A 23,823-nucleotide genomic window follows, 5' to 3' on the forward strand; every position below is an offset into this window, starting at 1 on the left:
CTCCAAATGAGACTGCAGGTTTAAAAGAGCAGTTAAAATTCAAGTCTGACCAACGAGACAATGGAAAATAAACTTCTGAATTATGAAATAGGGCAGATAAATAATTATCTAATTAAAACAAGACTGATTTGTCTGTGTAGTTGCTTATTAAACTACATCTGGATGTCTAAACCTGTAGAATGAACTTCACTATAGAAAGATATTGATAAAATGGTGAATAAACTTTAAGAGTTTTTGTTTTGTTTTGTTTTTTTACAAAATAATCTTTATTCACTGGAAATTTTTTGAAAAGCTGTGTGTGTAGCCTTTTCTGTGTTACACAACCAGAATCAAAGCGTGTGCGAATGAGAGTAGAAAAAAGAGTAATGATTGATGAGAGAAAAGCTGATCTTTTAATCATTTTCTTTTCCATCCCGTCAGGGAGAGAGGTAAGGCAGTGAAAGACAGAAAAATGACAACACTCTCTAATATCCTAAAAACTGAGAGGTAATATGATAAACGCCGGCTCTGGAGGAACTTTCATCTGTAATTATGAGCATCTTTCCATTCAAATTACACATTTCCATAGTCTTAACCTTATTACAGTAGTTAATAATAAATAAACTTGCGTCATCCCTTTCTAACGAATGAACCTTTTCTTATGCGCTGTCTGGAAACACTGGTGTTACAATTCTACAGTAACACAGGCTCAACAGAGGGAACAATGAGTTAAAATCCATAACTGTGAACAATTTGCTTGGAAAACGATTATGGCTGAGACTTTTGACTTTCTTGACATGTATTATACTGCACCCTCCTCAATCATCCTCCCACGAACAGGCTCATTAAACCTGTGAGAACATTACAGAGTGTCCTCTTGTGTGCAGCCCGAGATATGATTTTAATCAAATTTGTCAGTTTCTTTCAGCTGGAAACGAACTGGCATTATATCAGTCTGTCTCGTCTTGACTTGATCAACTCGGTTCACTGTTGTCTGTGAGCCCAGCATGCTGTGCACCACTAACACAGAAATGAGGCTGAGAACAATGAACAACATGTTGCTTTGAGTTCACTCGAGGCAGTTTAACAGTGTTCATTACGGCTCTGAAAGGTTTGTGTGCACTCTGCAGCTGGATCCTTTACAAAGTTGCATCACTTCAAATACTTTATCACCTGTAAATGCTTCAGTAGTCCGATTTACAGTTCAGCTTGGTCATGGAGAAACCCTCCCACATCACACCCATGCTCTATGTGTCTTCAAGTGATGATAAACGCGGACAAAAACTTTAAAATACTAAAACTTGCGCCACAGTCATTCTGCCGTCTTCCTCCCGCTGGTACTTCTAACTCCATCACCACTGAGCACAGTTGGAGACTCTCCTACTTGTCGCCTCCATCGTTGCGGATTTTGTATTTCTCCAGAAACTCTGCATGTTTCTGCCGCAGGATTTCTGTCTGTTTCTTAAAACCGTTGACCCTGGGAAACATCAGAGAAAACACCTTCAGACCCAGCGCCATATTCAAACATTAACCAAACCCAAACAAATTTACCGTTATCAGCCAAATGTGCCATCAAACTGAAAGAAAACACCAATTTAAATGTAAAGCACTCACCTGGCCCTCTCTTTAGATTCATTGTAAATTTCTGTGATGACTCGATCTTTCTCGTCCATGAAGTTATTGTGAATTTCTTCCAGTTTCCTGAAAGAGTCGAAGAAACACTTGGGTTAAGACACCCTCCACAGAATAACTTTGCTTAAGCTAAAAACTTGTTGCTCAGCAGGCACTCTGTATGCTCAGTTGCATTTACGAGTTTGTGCAGCTGTTGGAACAGCTCTTCAGATCACAAAGAAGTGAATCTCTGCAAACACAAGTGGCACAGAGTCAGTGTGTGGAAACAAATACGAGGACACAAGCCATGAGGTTGTGCCAGGACACATGGCAGAGAGACGTGTCCACAAGTAATCCCATTCATCTGGATGTGAGTGTGCAGCAAACAAAGCATGAAAACAAGATGGATGGGCTCAGTGGCAAGTTCACTACAGGATAACATGAAATAGTGGCAGAGTTAAAATATCAAGACAAATACAACAAAAAACAAAAGCACTCAATGCCCTTTTCTCACCTGAAGAAGACTATGTGGGCTCCGATGCTGAGCACTATAGTGATGATGCAATAGCCCAACAGGTGGAAGTTCTTCCTCCTCCTCCTCCTCTGCCACTCCTCTGTGTTCATCTCCTGTGCATGAGAGTGACGAAACTGCTCCCAGTAACGAATGTTGTCCTGGGCGTCCCTACTGATGGTGAAGTGTTTGAAGATGCATCATGAAAGGTGACATCAAAAACAAAGGTGGGACAGATGGTACAAATGTTAAAAATAAACTAAGCTGAGGTGTAATGAGGCCAGTCTGAGTGACGACATTTATTAGGTAGTACATTTCCACCAAACTTTTTTTTTCGAATGTTGATTCTTCCATTTAGCTGTGAGAAGACAGTAAACTCAGTTATTTCATGTTGTTTTTTTCTGTTGTGTTATTTCCTCAAAAACTAGTAAAACTTGAGATATATAATCTCAAGATGTTTATCTGGATATATAATTATTTTAACAAAAACAAACCCCAAAACAGATCATTTGTTGAAGATCGGTTAATGCTTTGAGCAGAATCATCAAAAGCAGAGTTTCTAGGCTTGTGACAAAACCTAAAACATCAAACTATGGAGCACCTCCATCAAGGACTATCCAGTGGTACAAGTCAAAAAATCTGGCCAATAATTGCAGGGGGAGTTTTCCTTTTTTGGGAAAGTACAGAGATTCATTCTTCATTCAGCATTACAGCAACACTTCCAGTTAATCAGTCTTCACAAGAATAGCATGACCAATGTCCAACTACCCCACAAGGCCACTGTTGGATTAAAACCATTAAAACTCTGTCTTCTTCCTGCAGAGAAGCATCCTGTTTAAGAGTCAGGATGATGCTCAGGTCAGCTAACTAACAAGCACTAACTGACTCACCTGGCTCTGTAGCTGGTGTGACTGGAGGTGGATCTGAAGGCCTGGCCTCCACTGTATGGACGTCTGATTTTGAAGTCGTACTCCTTCCTGCTCTGGTCCTTGCTCAGCACGCGGTAGGCCTCGTTCAGCTCCACAAACTGGCTGTGCAGCGCTGGGTTGGATGGGTCACTGTCTGGGTGCAGCTGCATGACGAGTGGGTCAGTTATAGCAATGAATCATAACCGACCAATGAACCACGAGCTGCTGCAGAGCAGGCAGGTGCTTATCTCGACATGCTGCATTGTACTTTCTCTGTTAAACAAATGCATGCATATGCATGTTCTGCAGTCACATCCATGTTTTTTTCTCTACAGGGTAAGTTGTGTCACCCCTCAATTATGCCAAAACCACAAGGTAAATAAACATGCACATCCTTATTTACACTGGGAGGCACAACATGAAAACAAACAATCAGGAAGCTCACTGTGGGAACAGTAAAAGAGTAGAAGCAAGGATGTAAAAGGCTGCCCTCGTGTGGCCAGACATTGTCTTTACATGTGCAGCTTGTTGCTAAATGAGGACCCTACCTTCTTAGATTTGTCAAAAAATGCATTTTTAATTTCATCCAAGCTGGCGTCAGATTTGACCCCCAGGAGGTCGTAGTAGTTCACAGCTTTTCTGTGGCGAGAAAGAAAAGAATTCAAAACCAAACAGACATTCAGACCTGTACAAAGCTGAGTACCTAAACACAATCACTGATCAATAATCAATTCTGATTAAATTCAACAAACACACACACACACACACAGAGAGAGAGAGAGAGAGAGAGAGAGAGAGAGAGAGAGAGAGAGAGAGAGAGAGAGAGAGAGAGAGAGAGAGAGAGAGAGAGAGAGAGAGAGAGACTACCTGTGTGCATAGCTTTGGGAGAGCAGGCGCAGTCCACTCTTGCAGCACCAAAGACAACTTTGACATAAACGCAGCTGAGCCTCCAACTGCATGACGGTTAATTTCTGAGGTTCCACACAGACAACCTGTGCAGAGAGGACAGATGTCAACATCAGCGATGATACAAAGAAAGACCATTACAGGAGAAAGCAGGGAGGCATCTGAAACCAAAATATTACTGACTAAATGGGTCCAGACCTCAGTCCCCCAGCCTGAGTATAGCAATCAACTTCTGTTGGAAGGATATAATCTGGTGCTTCACAACTCTTAAGTTGAAATTTTAAAAAAGGAACACTTAGGGACAAACCCAAACACTGGAGACAGTGTGCTTGGCTGATCATTTTCACATTTCCTTGACCTGTCATTCAATTTTACCAAAAGAATCAAATTATTTGGTATAGAAATCAAAGTTGGTCAGAATCCTGGATTAAAGCATCATATAATTATCTGTTTAAAATGAGTTTGGCTGCTGGAGAGAATTTCCAAAACCAAAAATGACTGCAGACGAATCCCCCAACCAATGACAACTGGATTTCAAATAAACTGTATGGACTTTCTGTTCCAGAGGTTTGTCTGAAAACTAAAGGGGGGAGAGGATTTGTAGCAAGGGCCCCGAGGCACGTTGTTATTATTCAGTTTCCTCTCTTTTACCTTTCAGTGCGCTTCCATTAAAAATGATGCGGTCAGCAGGGGTCCCCTCATCTGTTGACACGTGACCTGACCGAGGACAACAACAGGGGACGAGGTGAGCGAAATACTTTCAAAGCAGAATTTTAACACGAACCGAACAACTCGACCAGCTGATCCAGAGATCTCTGCTATTTTCTGCAGAAAAATCAAACTTGTCATTCACTTTGACATCATGTCGCTTTGTTCTTGGGGGTGTGTTGACCCTGTGCAACCTAAGAGTTTTACATACTTTGAATTAAAAATAACGTTGAGTTACTTTCATTAGCTACACCACCACCTACAGAGTAACTGCTGGGTTCGCACACTATTCACTGCATGAAATAAACTGTCAAATACAGAGCAGAGAGTTTTCAATGGGAACATTGCGTTCTGCTACCTGAGCAGCACAGCTAAAGCTAGCCGGAGTTAGCTCGGCAGCCAGTCTGTGCTTCTGTTAGCCTGCTAACTTAATAATGATCTAATTTAGCTAGTGGCATTCTGTGAAAGAGGAAGAACAAACATTTAACAGTGGTTCAAAACTGAATACGCATAAAGCCAGCACTCAAACAAAGAAAAGTGACATACCCGCAAAGATCAGTTTTATAACAAGAGCTGTACTATCGGGCCGTTGCATAAAGTCTGAGTCAAACTAGCTAAATTAAAACCGGAACACGGGGGTGTTGCTCGTCAAAATAAAGCGCAGTCGTTTTTCATCACTGCAAGGTGCCACTGCTGTTTGATCAAACAAAACAAAACATACAACTCAATGCATTCTAAAACTGTAATTATTTTATTTATGCCATCTGACCTATTTTGCCAAGGCCTGTATAGCACAAAATAAGTCTAAATTGTGTCATTAACATTAATTAATTAGTTGTGTCACAAGTGTCATCTATATGAATAAATAATAACTGTACTTTGTTTGTCAAAATTATTTTGAATATAGTATTTCTACCGCGGTACTGTCTCCAGAACCGTTTAACTTAATGACTTTACTGTAATTTGCAACACATAGCATAAGACTTTTGATTTGGTTTGACCGGAAGTTGTCGTTGATGCTTGTTTTCCCAGGCGTTTAACCCTGCTGTTGCTATGCAATGTCCTAAAACCTGCCAGTAGATCATAAATACAACATATCGCATACACAGTTATTTAGATTTTGCACAGCTTTCAGTAAATAAGTTTTCCGACGATATGATATATCCACCTGCAGTTCGAACTCTCTCCACCGGGTGGTGATAACGAACACATTTGCCATCTGTCAAATAAAGAGGAAGACGCTACGCTGCTGTGTTGTATGCGTATTCGCATAAGAAGGTAAGATAAAACTACCGCGTTTTAGCCTGAATCTAACACGTTCTGATAGCTGTGCAAGCTACTGTTGTAATGTTACACGTTATAAAATGCTGGCGCGGCATTGTCGTTTTTTTATCTGTGGTTTGCGCTTAGTTTACGGTCCTTCTGAGTGGGTTCAGCTCCAGGATGAACTGACACTAAAGTTGTCAGTTACCTTGAATTGTTCAAGTCGGAACAGTTAACAGCATTTAAGATAACTCGAGTTACTCCAGCAAATAGCATTAGCATAGTCAAATGTGTGGCTACTATGTGATGCTGTACACTAACGTCAGCATGTAGCCGACCCCCGTCATCTAGAGGTGACGCTCACTTAAATTTTGTCTCCTTTGGGCTCCCGTTCTACTAAACAGTTGGGGGCTGCTGCTCTGTAGATAGCACCTTCAGCAAGTTGCATTTGGCCCCAGCCCCAGCTGGTGATGTCACTGCAGGTGATTTTCAGCTGTCAAGAGGCAAAACACCTGCTGTGACATCACAGACTGGTAAGAGTGTTCACTCATTATTTTAAAAACGGTGTCCACATGGCAAAGATCAAACATTTTAAAACACCTTCATCACTTCTGAACTGTGTAGGAAGCAGTTGAAACATTGCCAGTAAACAAAAGTGGCCACATCACTGCTGATTGAAATATTACTTGCTATCCCCCATTTTATATATCCCATATGAAAGACTGATATCAGTGATTCTCTGTCTTTGATCAGTATCTTGGCTTGATACCAGCACTGATACAGGTACTTTTAAAAGCTCGGCACACTCACACAGGTGTTTTATGTTATTCTGATTCGGCATATGCTTAGAGTTATGCTGGTAATTATGTGATGTCACCAAACTCCATGTATCAATTACAGTGATAAAGGTGCACGTTGTCACACCATTACAGATGACAAACAAAGGGGACAAGGGATTGAAGATGTCAATCAAGGACATTTTGATCACATCAGAAGCAGTTCTGAGAAGAGCTTTAGTCAGGTAGATCAAGTGCAAAGACCTGTGTGAGTGGACTATGACTTTATAAGGCCTTAAGAAGTCCTTTTGCGCACATACAAAGGCTAAATATGTGATAGTTTGTGAAAATGTGGACATATGTGGTTTATGTTTTGCTTTGTTTATGCTTTGAACACTTATCAGATATTTATTGAGCCTAACCAAACACCTGTGATTAAATTCAGCAGTTTAAATAACTGTAAACAAAAAGCTTAACAACAGGTCTCAGGCTCGTGCAGAAATAGACAAACATGAAACGCAGTGTGGACGGGTTTCGACATGTTTGGAGTGACTGCCTGGCTCGCTATAAATCAATGAACAAAATGACTTGTGCTTTCCAGCTCTAATCTGTGACTGTGTGTGTTCTTGGCGTGTCTGTTTGTGTTTGGAGGGAGAGTTTAGAGGAAGCGTGTTTCCTGATGTGGGCACAGTCATTTACTGCATTGAAAAATGTTGAAATTTAGCTCTTTACAGCCTGCTTACAACTTCTGTTTCTTTCCTGTGCATTTTGTTTCCTTAACAGAGCAGCTAAAACCCCGGGCACAGGTATTTTGATGTGAGGATTACAGAACTGCATCAGTGTAAGCGAAGGGATAAGAAAAGACTCGAATGATAACACACAGGGAGACATGATGGACGCTGAGGTGTCTGTGCTGCTGCACTGTGCAGCCTGGAGGGGGCTGCTGGAGTCTCAAGTGCAAGTGGAGCTCTCTGAAAGGTAGGAACCTAAATCAGACCCCTAAAATGGTTTCAAACCATAGCGTTATCTACTTAAAGGGCTTTCCCACTGAACAACACAGTGGCTCAAACATCTGATATGGATATTGGGTTAACTTGTGGTCTAACTTGCCTCAGCTGTTGAAATCAAAGTCCCTTTGATCACCATTGACACTGTGCATAATGTACAGTATATAAATAAATGTCTTTAGAGACTTTACAAGGTGTCATAAGTGATATGCATTGTACTCTATACACAGTACATTTGGCTTAAAAAATAAGCTGAGATGTTCTATATTTTTCTCTTGTCAACAAATCCAATAAAGAGACCAAAACCAACAATGAACTGATCCTCCCAACAGTTACTATCTGCTTATTCCTCTGCACCATACACCTCCACCTATCTCAAATACATAACAGCACACCACATTTGTGGGTGAAAACAGTCCCGAATAAATGCACTATCACTCCTCCTCTTAACATTTGCCAAAAACTACAAGTAACCGGCTGTTATAGCCTTTGTAGCCTTCTTTAAAAAATACACTTTCAGAAGGAACCAGTGGGAACCAATGGCAGGAAAGTCTCTTTCTGAAAAATGTAGAATAACGCCTGCCTCATCCTTTAATTTAGTAATTTTACTTTTTACTTTATAGGAAAAAAAAGGCATTGTAGCAACCTGAAATGTTATTTTTCATTCATCTCCCTCTTTTCAGATTTAACAGGCAGACAGATCCGACTCTGGCGCGTCAGATAGAGGAGGTGTGGACCGAGCGGGTGTCCAAAGAGCCGTGGCTTTTCAACGGTTCCAAATTCAGGCTGCACTCTTTCCACTTGGCCTCTCCTGCAAGTGTCTCATCATCCTCCGTTACTCCTAAACCCCCACCCTGCACTCATTCACCCCACGTCCCCATCTTAGACCATGCAGAGGATCAGGAAGGGGAATTAAACAGCAGGAAAAGTACAGAAGAGAATTCATGTACCAGCGATTCTCTGCATGACACTGCTCAGAACAATTTGGACAGAGGAAACACACATGTGAATCAGGCAGAAAATACAGAAAACACAGATGATCAAGAGACTGGGCCGCTCCTCACTCTGAGACTAGGCCTGACATGCTACAAGGACTACCTGGGAACAAACTGGTCGTGTCGAGCGGCAGAGCTCCGTCAGCTGGGAGAGGTGGAGTTCGGCGATGCTCTGGCGCTGCTGGCTCAGCCTCTGGGTGTGGGCGCCGTCTTGTGTACAGATGACGGTCAGGTGGTGTTGATTCGGAGGAGCCAGAGGGTGGCAGAGGCAGGGGGGCTCCTGGACATCCCGGGCGGTCACCCAGAACCCAAGGTGAGAAGAAACAAAGTGAATGAAATGTCACTAACGTGTCACCAATATGCCTGATGTGTTGTTGTTTACCATCGCCGCCGTCCTCAGGTGGTGTGTGAGCGTCTGGGCCAGGCGGTGTGTGAGGAGCAGATCAGCGTGGACATGATGCAGCAGAGGCTCGTCGTCTCGGAGCTGTTCTCATCTGTGTGCGCTGAGATCAGAGACGAGGTCGGGTTTTCTGCAAAACAGTGTTTAAAACAAAAGGCCGCATTTCCATATTTTGGAAATTTGCATGCTTTTTAATTTCCTTATGATTTGCTGGTGAATAAATCAGCCCAAGTTCCTCATTTTCTCACCCATGCTGAAATTAATTGTGTTGTAATTGTAACTGGTTAGTCATTTAGTTTAGAAAACATGAGAAAAAAGTTAAAAATGTCCGTTGAAGGTTCTGAGACGCCTTCAAATCACTCATTTTGTCTGACCGACAGTCTAAAACCCACACATTCTGAGTACTATCACATAAGACAAAGAAAGTCCTCACATTTGGGAAGCTGGAACCAAATATTTTTATTTTTATTTTGTCAATAAATGAATCAGATGGTTAATTTGGCATGTTTCAGCATTAGTTTTAAACGTTAAAGGTCTGTTTCTGTGCATACACCTCTTGTTAAAAGATCAATAAACTAAATAAAACTGAGAATAACAGCACTGACTGAAAAATAATTACATTTTCAAAGAAAATTATCTCTGGTGACTTAAAACCTCCATGTGTTGAACAACAAATGATTGAAACATGTTTCAGGTTAATCAGAAAGCATTTTCGTTAGTTAGTTCGTTAGTGCTGGTCAGAGTTCAGTTGGCATTTGAACACGACCAAGTTTTTAGCAAAGATAGAGAACAGAGAACCAGACTTATTTTAATCTCTCTCTTCCCTCATCCCACCTTCACTCTGTCCATCCACAGGTGAATGTTCCTCTGAGCTCCCTGGGAGAGCCTGTCCTGATGGGCGTCGCTCTGAATCACACCAGCGCTGGTAGACCGAGCGCTGAGTTCTACGTCAGGTACCCTTTCCTTGATTGTCTTGAAAGTCAGTGAATCAGAGAAACCACAGTGCCGCCATTCATTATGACCATGTACAATTCAATGGGTTTTTTTTTTCATATATTACCTTCATTTAACCAGGTATGTTCATTTTGTAAGAGAGCTGCAGATAATACAGAAGGTGACAGACACCAGATGTATTTGCTGTGACCTGAGATGATGACAGAAAGATGTTTTCAGGGATATTATGGCTGTTTGCCTAGAATTGCAGTCAGTTGTCGCTGTGTGTCCTCAGTTGCTCACTGACAGCTGATGAAGTCAGAAAGTTGTACTGGAAAGGAGGAGCAGAGGCCCACGAGTCTACAGATATTGTCTTCCTCAGCAAAACAGTGAGTAATGTATAACTGGAGAGTTATAATTAATAGTAACTCCAGAGCTTTCTTGTTTTGGCAGCTGCATTAGGAGGAATGTGAAGTATATAACAAGACGTAGACACATAAGTGATGTGTTTAGAATGAGGGCCTTCTACATAAATATCTAATATCATCTTAGCAACATCTAAAAGCACCAAAACATTGTGCTGACTGCATTTTGTTGTTCCTCCTTGTAGGAGGTGTTGCAGCTGGACAGAAGCCGCCCTCTGTGGTCAGAGCTGTGTCCTTCAGCTAAAGGAGCCGTGCTGCTCTATCAGACAGTGAAGCCTGACGGAGAGCGAGGCCAGAGCAGGCGACAGGAAACTCAGCTGATTGCATCAGAGGATGCATCCAGATGATCAAATGTACACACAAAGAGAAACATTTCAAAAGTTCAGCAATTTATTACTCTTTGACTTAAAGTCCTCTCTGACCAATACTGGTATTACCATTGTGCAAAATACTGTAGATTTTTTTTATTGTTTGTACCTCGTACAGTAAAACACAATACATTTTAAAAAATATCTTGAATAAAACGCTAAAAAGTGACCTGGTTTTCATTAAAATGATTAAATACTACAAAACAAAGTCTGATTGGCCAAAGCAGCAAGTGCAGCACATACTGTAGTCTGTAGTTCTGTGTAATATGACTTCCTGATGTAGTTAGCTCTCTTCTTCAACATTAAATGACATCAGTAAAATTATTGTTCCTGTAAACACATATAGTGCAGCGACATCTGTTTCTTCTTGCTCCAGGTTTCTTCACCAGTAACCTTCATAACCGCGGCCACCAAAGTCTCTGTAGTCGCAGCAGCCCTGGCCCTGATAAGCCATGTTCCACTGAAATGTAAAAAATCGAATTTAATTTGGATGTTGCAGTGTTATTTAGCATCTGACTAAACATCTGTGCATAACAACCTGCCCTTACACTGAACTCTATGACCTTATGCCTCCTTTTACCATGTCCACAGCTGGTATAAATTCAATCTCAGATTCGACGTCTAGTGGCATTGAGGTGATTTCTACTAAACACAGGATGTAGCAATGAGGTGCAGCAGGTTTAAACCAGCTAAGCTAATGACAAATCAACAGCACCAAATGATGTCATCATGAGATTTGTGTTATGGTTTGATTTCACAACACTTACATATCTTGGCTGCTGCTTCCATGACTGCATGTTGAGTCGCACGTCGGTCAACCCTACAAAGACGATAATAAAAACAATTAACATCTGAAAATATAAACTCTCCCAAAATACATCCTTTCATTTATTACACTGACCAGTCCACTGCATCCTATGTGAGGGTCGAGGGCCGTGAGGGTGGGGTCTTTTCTTGTTAAGTCTGGGTTTCTTCTTGTCCTGAGTGGGGATGGGGGGCAGCAGTCTGCGAGCCTCATCTTTGTACTCCTGCAGGAGCGCCTGTGCCTGTTCCTGAGGGAGCTCGACATACATCAGCTCCTCCAGCAGGTCACTCTGCTGCTCTGGGAGACTGCAGCTCACTGAAGAAAAGGAGGAAAACTTCAGTTGTGGAACGATGACAGAAGCGCAAAATAAAGGACTGAGGCCTCCTATCCCTGAGACGTAAGTCAGACCTTGCAGTTTGAGGAGGGCGGTCTCGGGGATCTGCTCCCTGTCACTCATCTGGTGCTGGGACAGTCGACGTCTCCACTCGTCTGCTGAGGGAAAGACCACCACCACCCACCGCCTGAAGCCTGTAAACAGCTGCAGCTTGTGACGCCGTGCAGAGAAGAGGATGTTGCACTGGACAGAAGAGAGATGGTGAAGAGGATATGGCAAGAGAAGTGAGGAGGTGGAACACGATGTCCGAGTACTGACACCTCCAAGCATGTGTCAGTGCATCAATGGATAATTAATCACACATGCTTATGACCTTATACAATAATTCTGACACATAATGAAATAATTTTGACATTTATCTGAAACTGTAGTGGACCCACATACAACTGCTTGGTGATGATAGATAGATACTTAGAAAAATGGTAACACTTTTCATACTACTGAGGATAACCATATGTGGTTTTATAATTATTCACTAACCAGTTAATTCTAATAAAACAAAATATTCAAATTTAATTAAAGGACAGGATTTTCAGAGTTAAATCAATATGTGAAGAGTTACCTGGTCGAGGATATAGTTGCCAGGAGTCTGAGCAGCTATCTTGATCACATCAGTCAGACACTGAGAGGCCTGCTGCAGCCTGCTTTCCCTCTGACCCCCACTCTAAACACGCACGCACACACAGAGGTTGAACATTTATGGATCAGTAGGTCAGAAAGTGAACACCATCTTTGAACATATTTATGTACATATAATATAAAGCCTGAGAGTGAAGGCTGGAGGTCTGACTGACAATCATACAGGCGAGCAGCTCCTCTGTGCCCAACAGTCTGTACTGTTTCTCTGGATGCTGCTTCATGTGAGTCCTGGCCCAGTGGCTCTTCCCAGAACCAGGAAGACCAACCATCAACAACACCTGGAGAGAGGGACAGAGAAGTTCAAACATTACGTTAACGTGTAAGGACTATTTTTATATTCAGTCTGAAAATAACCAATAGTTGTTCTTTTTATCCACACTGGCAGGAGGCCTCTAGGGATGTCGGTCTGATGGTCGGCCCACCGCTTTGGTCCAGACTGAAATATCTCAAAGCGTCAATTTTGTGCAGACGTGATCTCCAGAGGATGAATTCTACTGACTTTTCCTCTAGTGCCACCATGAGGCTGACATTTGTGGCTGTTGAAATGATGTGAATTCTGCATTTGGCCTTTATATTATCCACATTCAAATACTTTGGATGGAAACCCAGCGACAGTCTCTCACCTCACACCGTGCTCTGGAGGAAGGCGCTGATGTAGAACGAACCCTCTGGCCTGTTGGAAGAGCTGCCACCGATGTAAAGCCTGGCGGGCCAGGGTACCATGGAGAAGCTGTGGGGTCCAGCTGGAATCTGACTGAACAGCTCTTACAGAGGACATGAGGGAACAGGGCACGACCCAGCAGCACAGGGGCATTCAGGGAAAAGGCAACACCCATGAAACGACCGTTCTTATGAAATGAGAGCTCAACAGCAGTGCCTGTGGAGAAAGACTGTCACACAAACACACACAGGTGGGATTATAAATAAGAAATATCCTCCAACTCCACCAAAACAAGAGCTTCATCTGACAAGAAACAAACGAGACAGCGAATTTTCAGACTGTGAACAGAGGAGGACAAAGATAGAAAAGTGTTCCTCACAGCGTAACAGCCAATGATGTCCCCCTCCGAGAAAGGTTCTCCAAAGTCTTCCTCCATCCCACCCGATACTTTTTTACCACGCCCATCATAAGCAAACGAGAATTCACCTTCACCTGATATGAGACAGAGGACAGATGTTCAAATAAACTCTCCTGGCAAAAAGGTGAAATGAACCTAACAATGAACCTAATCCTTACCCAGCAGCAGAGAGGTGTTGGCCATCGACCAGCCCACTCTCAGGCCGCAAGAATCCATGTCTTCTTGTTCCTCCAGCTGTGTAGTCAACAACTTCCTCTCCAGCCTCACCTCAAAACCCACCCTGCCCTGCAGCACCCCGTGGGTGAGCCTGCAGCCGGACCACAGCGAGGGGCATCGAGCCCAGAACCGCGGCTGGCCACATCCACCGTCAGGACCCGCCTCAAAGTGGAGGTGACTGTCATCTGTGCAAACAATAAGGAAAATCAGAGATTAAAAATGCCCCTATGCTGCTCTTATGACTTCACATGTGACTCTTGGGACTATTTTCTAGAAAAAATAGTTAATCTTAGTTTAAAATACTGACTTGATCAGGGTTGTTTCATGTCTCTGCACAAGACTGTGTTGTTTACTTCACTTACATGGATTTAATCTGACTTTATCTTCATCCTCCTCTTCTGTCTCCTCCCTGTTCACTGGAGGTTGTGGAGATTTGGCTCTGGTTGAGATGAGATGGAGACGCGTGCTGCTTTATAATAACCGTTTCAATGAAATCTCATTTTCAAAAAGTTCCTAAAAAGATTTTTAAGGTCTAAATCCGGGATAGTTTCACATTTTTTCAAACCCAAACCCTTTTCTACTTTCTTCTTCTGTTCCGAAAATGGTGGAGCTAAGAAAGTCACAATATTCTTTTCACTACAATCTATCTTGCATTACCTCTTGTATCGTATCTCCTCTTTGAACTCGTAGAAAGCTCGACCTCTGGCCCTCTCCTCTGATGACTGAGCTCTCCTGTCCTGTCCCTCTCCGGGACGCTCTGCATATCCCGGCTCAGCTTGGTACTCTGGAACACTGTCCGAAATCAGATCCGAGCTTTGCTGTGGTGTTGGCAGACCGGTGTCAGTCTCTGTCTGTGTGGCACAGTCTGTGAACTCTCTGGTGCGGTCTAGTTTACAGCGCGCAGTGACACCAGCTTCTGTCGGTGTTGACGAGGACTGAGCGCGGACGTCCGCGATCTCCGTCTGTGCCGCAGGTGTCACTGAGGTGTCATTTTGTGGTTTTGGCTCTTCCTCACCGTCTTCTACACTTTGTCCTGCCTCTAAAGCAGACCACAGCCTGCCTATCAGCTCAGCCTTCAGTCCCTTGATGTCCAACCCGAGTTCTTTAAGTCTGGACCGCAGCTCGGGCACTTTCAACTTTTTGATTTCCGTTAACTTCATTGTTACCGTGTGAGTATAAAGTCTTATTCAAGTTGTAGCTTCCTCAGTAAAAACAAACCCAAAGTAAACTGTTGGGGAAAAGGCAGCAGTTCGGACCAAAACATCGGTTCAATATGGTGCCCTGGTTTGTGATTGGCTCTTTACCTCTTCTTCCTTATGTATTTTCGCAGTTTACACACCACCAGGTGTCTATACTGCCACCAAATGGCTAAAATGTTACTACACCTGGTATTGACGCATAGATCCTTCACATTTTTAGGCTTTGTCCGTATTTTCTACAGGCCTGAAACCTTCGCACTTTGTCTCGCACCTATGCCACGCTGCACTTCTTCTAAAATGTTGTATTTTGCTTTTATGCATTCTATGAACTCTATTTTTAACTTAATTTTCCATCTTATGTTATGCATTATCTTTAGTCTGTTTTCAGCCTTCATCTTATTCTTACAATTATCAAGTGGCTTTTTTTTCTCCATCTTATTTTACGTCAATTTCCTATCTATTTTTTATGTTCTTTTAAGTGAAGTACTTGATGTTGCAAACCACTCTTATTTATTATTATTTTATGTAAGGAGGCAGAGTTCCTATTAATAATACATGTATCAATTTTTTTTTCTGGGAGCATTGGGAAAGTAATCCTTAACATACAGTAAGCCTGCTCCCATTATGTATGAATTTACATATCACCCATTACATTACATATATTGTCGACCTAATCTGCTCTGTTGATCTACTTTTGTTGTGTTTTATATGTGTCAGTTATGTTGCTTTTTTAAAGGCAAGAGAGATAAGCATGTCACGGCCTGACTGTAGTGGAATTGTATTCTCAACTCCAAAAAGCCAGTATTGATGTATATGGACATACTTTTTTGTATGTATATGTTGAGACAACATTCATCCAGAACGACAAGCTTTTTATTCAACAAACAAGACAAATGCAAAAAACATGAATGTGAATGAGCACAAACAGATATAAGAGGTAAAAAGCAAGAACATTGTCAGTTATAATACAAAAAACATTTCACATATTACAATTCATTGCAAGTGACATGACTGTCTCACCTCTCTTTACTTCAGATTTCTTGCTCTGCTGTCTGTGTTTCATTACAGCCACTTGAGTCCATGATAACAGGACAGTGTGGAAGCAACTTTGAATCATTTGTTTTAAAAACTTATCTCCTCTTCACTGACCCTGTTGGGCTCTGCACAAATCTCTCTCCACATGAAAACTATTACAGATCCTTGAAGGTTTAGCTTCTGATTGTACCCTACAGACTGTACAAGTGTCATTTGAGAGAATTTGACTGCTTCATTAACGCCCTGAGTGGCCGTGTCCACACAAACAGCATCATAACAACAATCGTCAAAAGAAGAGAGAAGGTCAGCAGCGACTTTTCCGTTACACAACAGAACATTCAGGTCATGCTCACATAGTGAGCCTGTTTCTCGTACATGGTGGCTCAGTCACACTCACCACATGCTTCACAATGAAAGCACCTCAGTGCTACATCTGAATATTACGCTCAGAACAGTCAACAAACATGTATTCTCCCTGATGAGGACATACTGTGCAAAATGTCAGACTCCATCTGAAATGTAAACAACCATGCATATTAAATATATTCAAAGTCGGCTGTAGGAAAAACACCCTCTGGCTGCCTGTGGTCAAATGACCTGTCTAAGCAATAGCTTCTCAATAACACTGTGGTTATTAGATCACTGAATACTTCCACTTCAGTTGTTCTGAGGAGTGTTGCTTTTTGTCTTCTGTAAAATCCCTTTTGTCCAAAGACAGAGTTGAGGTTAGTCCCAGTTAGTGCACACTGTTACACTGGAGTCACAGAGCTAAGCCTCGGTTTTTCTGAAAAACGAATTCCTGCAGACAGTTTTAAAAGCCCAGAAGCTCGTTGAACAACATTTAGTGCTATTCTGAATCCTTTCGACTCTTCTAACCATGTAGATGAAACATACTCAGTTTGCTGCATGATTAAAAAAAGGAGATGTTTACATGTTTTTAAATTTGATTTCTATCTTCTAATCTAAACAAAAAAACTGTAGCTGGAAATGACAGTTGTCCTTATTTAATTTGTACACCACACACAAAAAATTAAAAAGCTTTATTATCAACTAAATTTGTAAGCATTTCCCAATATACCCAACTCAGGAGAACAACTTTGAGGCTGACACCATCTCCATAAGAAATGGTGTCTTTGAGGATTTTGTAAACTGACAGTGTTTGGAATTTTTTTTTTAAGATCAACTGGTATGTATCATTCAGGAAAATAGATGCTCAGTCCTGTGTAAACGTAATGAACATATAAGAGGCACAAACTGGGGCTAAGCGGTCGCGTCACTGTGAGGTGACGGGTGCTGAGGCAGCGTAATGTCAGTGATGTTGGCCCATCATTATATAATATAGCCTGACCTATATTGGATATCAATATTTGATATTTAAACAATCTGATAATGTTGTATTGGCAGATATTTTTTTTTACAAAGAGATAACAACCACATTCTTTGGTTCTGAAAAAAATGTGACTTACTTCAGGTTTTTCATTGTGAAAATGAGCTTGTCAGTGCTCTCTGGAGGAAAAACTATATAATAGAGATGCTGTTTCTAAATGACCCAAAAAAATCTTTTTCTTGTTAATTTATCAGCTGACTTCCACGATTTATGGTCTGGCTCTGTTATATAAGATGATGAATTATGAGCTGTATCAAAATAAAAGCACGTCTTAACCATTCTTACATAATAACTGCAGAGGGACACAAATGAGGTTTGAAACTACATTTAGATAGCAGAGTTAAGGGTATCACCTTAAGTCACTACCTCTAACTGAGTGTCAGTTAGACCAGGAGAGTGGGTGTTGCAGGAAGAGGGGAGGGCGAGCCGCTGTCGGACGGACTGTGTCCCAGCAGCAGCTCCTTCTCTCGAGGACGACACGGCCCGCTGATGTTCTGGCTGTGAGAGTGGTAGAGCCGCAGGAAAGCCAGGATGGACTGAGCCAGCCACAGAGCTGTCACACACCACAGAGACGCCTGGGGACAGGGGGCGTGATTAATTATGCTTATAGTCACACTTACATAATGAAAACATCAGTGTGTACGTGTGTGTGCAGACTCCTATGTCGGCATGTTTATTTGATCGCCGAGAAAAACATTGAGTGAAATTTTCCTAGCATCCGCTACAACAGCTTCCATGTCGACTAAATAAATGATTGTGGGAACGAAATGTTGCTACTGACTATCTATGGTTAAGCGAAAAAAAAAAAACGACCATCAGGCGAAACAACGTCTGACTGAATAATGTAGTGAAACAAATGTGAATTCAGTCTGGCTATCAGGCCAGATTAGATCAGCTGTAGCTAATTCCAGTAAATTCAATAAGGGCTAAAATGAACAGCTCGTCTGTTCTCTGTTCTATGTGCTCTCTACACCACTGTACACAAGTGGACTGCGTTAGTTCAATATGTGGTGACTCTTCTCAGGAGAAAGAAGTTTAAGTACATTTCAGTCAGTGACTCTACCAGTCAAACCCTGATTCATATCAAATCAACATTTTAATTTGGTGAAAGGTGGTAAGACATCCTTGAGTTGTAGTTATTTTAGCCTTTCAACCCTGATTCCAAAAAAAGCTGGGACCGCCGTGTAAAACATGAATAACAACTGAATGCAATCATTTGGAAATAAACTGTGTTTACCGACGACAGTTTTACAGACTATAAAGTCCACAGCATCCCAACATTTTGGAATCAGGGTTGTACTTGCAAATGCTTAAGATGAACCTAATAATATTTGGTAAGGGATTCAAAAAGGTTCGGATTCTGTAAATCGATTAAATTCCTTCTATAAAAACATTCAAACCCAAAGAAGCGGTACAGAAGGCTACAATCCATCATTATGTCATAATTAACCTGCCAGATGTTTTTACATGTCTGGGTACTTAAAATATTAATAACCTCACATGAAATTCTGAGCAGTTGGTGTCATAAAACTCTGTTGTTAGTGTCCATGTCTGAGCGCTCTCACCTGTGCCAGGCTGAGCTCTGTGTAGAAGGAGGAGGTGTCCACATCCAGGTAAAGAGGAACAGACTGGGACTCTGCACAGCTGAACACAAACAAACACACAGGGGTCAGAAACACACTTTTCCATCTGTCTGCTGTCACGTTTTATCAGTAAAACAAAAACACAGTAAACCACCATGACACCATGGAGGTTCATCAGACAGCGTACCTGTAAGGCCGAGTGTTGTCGTCAGTCACGGTGTCACACCAGGAGACCAGTCCCAGAGACAGGATAACACTGGCCCCTCCAGACAGGAAGAGCACACACACACTCAGCACCACCGTCAGGAAGGACGAAAACAGGGTGCTGAGCGAGCAGAAACACACATTGCACACGTCAGACAGTTGGTCATACAGATAAAAACATCCACTAAAAGATTTATGCTGGCACATTGGGCTGATATATTAGTGCACACATCAGGTCATGTAGGTCAAACACCTACTAAAGCTGTGGTATAGAAAATGCTACAAATCATATTTTGATTTTTTTTGGACTATTTTAGACACACCTATAGACAGATTAATAATGTGTCTCTGCTTGTATAGAGATGCACATTCATTAGTTATAAAATATATTTGGGACATAGCTATGTGCATGCCAAGATGTGCTGTTCAACAGTATACAAAATGACATCAAGTCTCTAAAATATATTTAGAATTGTACTTTGAACTTCTACACCTGCCATTACACTATTGTACTGTATGATTTAATGGCTGATATTAAACGATGTGAGCTGACGGTGAGTGCCATTAAGGGAACAATAAGTAGAATATATTGTTATTATTTTATCATTCAAGTAAAAATAGCAGTACTACAGTGTAAAAACTGTTGTAAGTAAAAGTCCTTCATTCAAAATCTTATTCAAGTAAAAGTACACTATTATTAGCATCAAAATATACTAAAAGTACCACCAGTAAAAGCACTTATTATGCAGAATGGCCAATTTCAGAATAATGTACACTATATGACTGGATTATAATTACTAATGCATTAATTTGCACATCACTTGGTAAAGGTGCAGCTAATTACTTTAATTACTTCACACACTGCTGAGTATCTTAACCCTTAAAAATATATCATAATGTATTGATTGTTTTCACTGTCAATTAATCGGTCGATTATCTTCTTGATTTATCAAGTAAAGGTTTGATCTATAAAATGACAGAAAATGGTGAAAAACGGCGTCAAAGTCCAAAACCCAAGATGACGTCCTTAAATGTCTCGTTTTGTCCACATTCCAAAGATATTCCGTTTACTGTCACAGAGGAGTGAAGAACTAGAAAATATTTATATTTAAGAAGGTGTACCTTGACTTATTCTCTTCAAAAAATGTACTCAAACCGATAAATCGATTATTAAAATTAATTAATTGATTGTCTTACTACAGCTGCTGCTGTTTCAGCAGTAGAGATGACTGAACTGTGAGGAATTGGGTCAATGATATACTGATCTGTGTCAGTCAGTGAACTCACTCATCATGTCGTCCGTGCAGATAGAAGAGGCACCTCCAGCCCTGCGCTGCACCGTACAGCACTGTGAAAATACCGACAAATGTGGCGAACTGGCACGCCGCCGGCGGGCCCCACTGCTGTACCACCAAGTGAGAGATGTCTCCCGGCTGCCCCGTCAGCTCGGCCCGGTTCTCTGTCCTCCAGTAGCCGGCGGAGAAGAGCGCGCAGCGGCCTTTAAAAGCGGAGCCGTTGAGGGCCATGGGGACGACCACCAGCAAGCCCGCCACCATCGACAGGGCGTGAGCCGCACAGTGAGCTAGCAACAACCGCCGGTCCAGCTCCATGTTAGAAGTCCGACAAAAACGAAGTTCTGCAGGTATTCACAGTGTAAATAAAATTGCGAGTAATGTCAGCACATCCCCGTGTATTTCCCTTATAACGGTTCACCGTGGTGGTGGGTATTTAAAGACAGCAGGGCGGGGACCTAGTCATCGCTCCGCATTCCAGCCGTTAACAACAACGACAGAGAGGAGGCGGAGGCACAGACGTCTCACTCTGCCGCGAAATCCACGTACCAGAAAGACAAGAAGGCGAATCAGCGCCATTATTGTCAAAATAAGAAGTTGTTATATTAGTAGTGGTTACATAACATGATTTTTGTATACATTAGGTAAAGACAAATAATATAATATAATCTTACGGGGAGTCAAGAAAGACAACTTCACTTCTATGTCTCAAATGAATTATGAGCCAAAATATATGATACTGGATCAAAACCCCAACAAAAATTAGATAAATAAATAAACATACAAACAAGTGTGATCATGGCTACGGTCTCTTTTTTTTAACCTGCCTACACGTTTTCAAGACTTCTTAATAACAACCAGACAGAAAGGGACAGAAACAAACTGTTCGGTTAAGTCTATTATTATTACTACTATTATTTCTATATATTTTATTCATACATCCATTGAAAAACGTGATCCACAACCATTCATCTTCACTATAAGCCGATGCAGTCGACAGCTTTAATTCGTTATTTGAAAGCTTTAAAGTTTTTTTTTTTTGCTTGTTTTTGTTGTTTGTTTTGTAGACTGAGAGCATAGTGATACATCTGTTCACACAAACGATCATTAGTACTTCAAATTCCTCCAGTAGTGACGTAGCCGCGGTGACCTGACGTCTGTTTTTGCCAACTGGACCCTTTTTAAAAGGCTTTAATCCTCCTGCAGCAGCAGACTTATCACCTGGACGATCTCACTAATGAAGGGTTTGATTAATGGCGCTAATCAGCAGACATGTCGGGCCTGGCGACACTGAGGTGAAAAATGTGGGGGATTATTTTGGACGCTTTATACGACTTTCGTAACACAGAAACCTTACATAAAAAAGTAAATAAACATTAAAAAAACACTTTTCCCAAACGATCTTAAATATCATCTTTTTATGCACATTCAAACATTTAAAGTTTAACTGCGAATTATAAACCTTTACAATGATATAATTAACAAGTTATAAACATTTGGACTGCTTTCTCTCCATGCTATGTTTTAGAATCCTGATTACATATAGCTGCTCAGCTGGTACAAGAGCAATGTTTTCCAAACGCAGCATCCCAGAGAGTCACACTGGGTTCAATGCAATCGCATCTAGATTCAAGATTCAAGATAGCTTTTATTGTCATTGAGCATGTCAACGAAATTTGCATTGCAACCCCCGTGTTAGAAGCAAGATAATAAGAAAGATAATGAAATAAAATAAAGATAATAGAATAAAATAAACTAACATGCTGTAAAAATATGTGTAAATGCAATAAAAATATACTAAGACAATAAAAATATACTCAACAATAAAATATACCAACAACAGCTGAATATATACTAAAATGTATATACTGAGATGCAGCTGACAATTTGGTAAGCATGTGTGTACTTAAATGTTAAGTACAGAGAAGGTGCAGGTGAAGGTAGAGGTGAAGGTGGACAAAGTGCAGTCTGCAGTGGCTCATAGTTCTCACAGTCTCTCACTCCAGTGAGGGGCTGTAGGGGGTAATAGTTCTGACAGCTCTGGGGAAGAAGCTGTTCCTCAGTCTGTTGGTGGTGGTGCGGATGTTCCTGCACCGCTTTCCTGATAGAAGTGATACAAACAGTCTGTGTCTGGGGTCCATGGCGATGGATCTTGCCCTCTTCCTGACCCGGCCTGCATATACAAAGTCTAAGTCAGGAAGGGGGCAGCCCACGATGCCCTGTACAGTTTTAACCACTCGTGACAGTTGTTTCCTCTCCTGTGCCGTACAGCTGCCATACCATACTGTCACACTAAGGCAGAGGATGCTTTCAATTGTGGCCCTGTAGAAGTTGACGAGCAACCGAGTGGAGAGTCCAGCCCATTTCAGTTTCCTGAGGAAGAAGAGCCTTTGTTGTGCCTTCTTCACCAGGACCTTCATGGACCAGGAAAGATCAGATGTAATGTGGAGGCCCAGGAACATGATGTTGTCCACACGCTCCACCACTTCTCCATCCATGAGGAGGGGGGCGTGATCCGTCTTTTTGGACCTCCTGAAGTCCACAATGACCTCCTTGGTCTTCCATGTGTTCAGCACCAGGTTGTTGGCTGAACACCACTGGGTGAGCTGGTGTATCTCCCCTCTGTAGTGGGTCTCGTTGTTATCTGAGATGAGACCCACTACTGAAGTGTCGTCCGCGAACTTGTTGACGACTGTGTTGGTGGGGTGGATGGCAGCACAGTCGTGAGTAAACAGGGTGAAGAGGGTTGGCCTGAGCACACAACCCTGTGACGTGCCCGTGCTGAGGACCAGAGGGGATGATGTTGTGTTCCCTATTGTCACCACCTGAGGCCTGTTGGTGAGAAAGTCTCTGATCCAGTGGCACAGTGACGCAGGCAGACCCACTGCACGTAGATTCAGCAAATGCTTGTCTGGGATGGCGGTGTTCAAAGCTGAGCTAAAGTCTACAAATAGCATCCTGACGTAGGTGCTGCAGGTGGGTCAGGGCTGTGTGCAGGGTGATGGAGACAGCGTCCTCTGTGGACCGATTCCCTCTGTAGGCGAACTGAAGGCTGTCTAGGTCTGTGGGGATGAAGCCTCTAATGTACCTGAGAAGAATCTGCTCAAGGCACTTCATGATTACCGGGGTCAGAGCAACAGGCATCATTCAGGCAGGTGATGGATGTCTTCTTAGGTACCGGTATGATGGTGGAGGACTTG

At 42.0% G+C, this 23,823-nt stretch overlaps 4 protein-coding genes across 5 annotated transcripts; 1 reads left to right on the forward strand and 3 right to left on the reverse strand.

Moving 5' to 3' along the window:
- Positions 1 to 282: 282 nt before the first annotated feature.
- dnajc4 (DnaJ (Hsp40) homolog, subfamily C, member 4) lies at positions 283 to 5,242 on the reverse strand. 2 transcript variants are annotated; one of them, XM_041944172.1, is made up of 8 exons: positions 5,170 to 5,242; positions 4,567 to 4,632; positions 3,877 to 4,001; positions 3,558 to 3,648; positions 2,992 to 3,173; positions 2,105 to 2,272; positions 1,594 to 1,680; positions 283 to 1,456 (listed from the first exon to the last, which is right to left on the reverse strand). In XM_041944172.1, the coding sequence occupies exons 3-8, from the start codon at positions 3,966 to 3,968 to the stop codon at positions 1,360 to 1,362; spliced, it is 717 nt and encodes a 238-aa protein (XP_041800106.1). In that variant the 5' UTR covers positions 3,969 to 4,001; positions 4,567 to 4,632; positions 5,170 to 5,242; the 3' UTR covers positions 283 to 1,359. The 2 variants fall into 2 exon arrangements, with proteins under 2 accessions (XP_041800106.1, XP_041800105.1); XM_041944171.1 differs by having other exon boundaries at positions 2,105 to 2,275.
- A 538-nt stretch (positions 5,243 to 5,780) lies between these two features.
- nudt22 (nudix (nucleoside diphosphate linked moiety X)-type motif 22) lies at positions 5,781 to 11,579 on the forward strand. Its single transcript, XM_041944091.1, has 7 exons — positions 5,781 to 5,901; positions 7,446 to 7,640; positions 8,353 to 8,977; positions 9,065 to 9,184; positions 9,920 to 10,017; positions 10,293 to 10,386; positions 10,608 to 11,579. The coding sequence occupies exons 2-7, from the start codon at positions 7,552 to 7,554 to the stop codon at positions 10,767 to 10,769; spliced, it is 1,188 nt and encodes a 395-aa protein (XP_041800025.1). The 5' UTR covers positions 5,781 to 5,901; positions 7,446 to 7,551; the 3' UTR covers positions 10,770 to 11,579.
- si:ch211-107m4.1 (heterogeneous nuclear ribonucleoprotein U-like protein 2) lies at positions 10,772 to 15,190 on the reverse strand. Its single transcript, XM_041944090.1, has 11 exons — positions 14,581 to 15,190; positions 14,286 to 14,362; positions 13,866 to 14,108; positions 13,669 to 13,781; positions 13,252 to 13,518; positions 12,784 to 12,906; positions 12,552 to 12,653; positions 12,004 to 12,172; positions 11,692 to 11,910; positions 11,558 to 11,610; positions 10,772 to 11,250 (listed from the first exon to the last, which is right to left on the reverse strand). The coding sequence occupies exons 1-11, from the start codon at positions 15,081 to 15,083 to the stop codon at positions 11,173 to 11,175; spliced, it is 1,947 nt and encodes a 648-aa protein (XP_041800024.1). The 5' UTR covers positions 15,084 to 15,190; the 3' UTR covers positions 10,772 to 11,172.
- Positions 15,191 to 15,983: 793 nt separating this feature from the next.
- Positions 15,984 to 21,155, reverse strand: zgc:153018 (uncharacterized protein LOC767701 homolog). The gene is made up of 4 exons (XM_041944345.1): positions 20,619 to 21,155; positions 19,315 to 19,452; positions 19,110 to 19,188; positions 15,984 to 18,119 (listed from the first exon to the last, which is right to left on the reverse strand). Exons 1-4 carry the CDS (start codon positions 20,939 to 20,941, stop codon positions 17,928 to 17,930), a joined length of 732 nt encoding a protein of 243 aa, XP_041800279.1. The 5' UTR covers positions 20,942 to 21,155; the 3' UTR covers positions 15,984 to 17,927.
- Between the last annotated feature and the right edge of the window lie 2,668 nt (positions 21,156 to 23,823).

This window comes from Chelmon rostratus, chromosome 9, assembly GCF_017976325.1.
Source record: "Chelmon rostratus isolate fCheRos1 chromosome 9, fCheRos1.pri, whole genome shotgun sequence".
Lineage (NCBI taxonomy): Eukaryota > Metazoa > Chordata > Actinopteri > Chaetodontiformes > Chaetodontidae > Chelmon > Chelmon rostratus.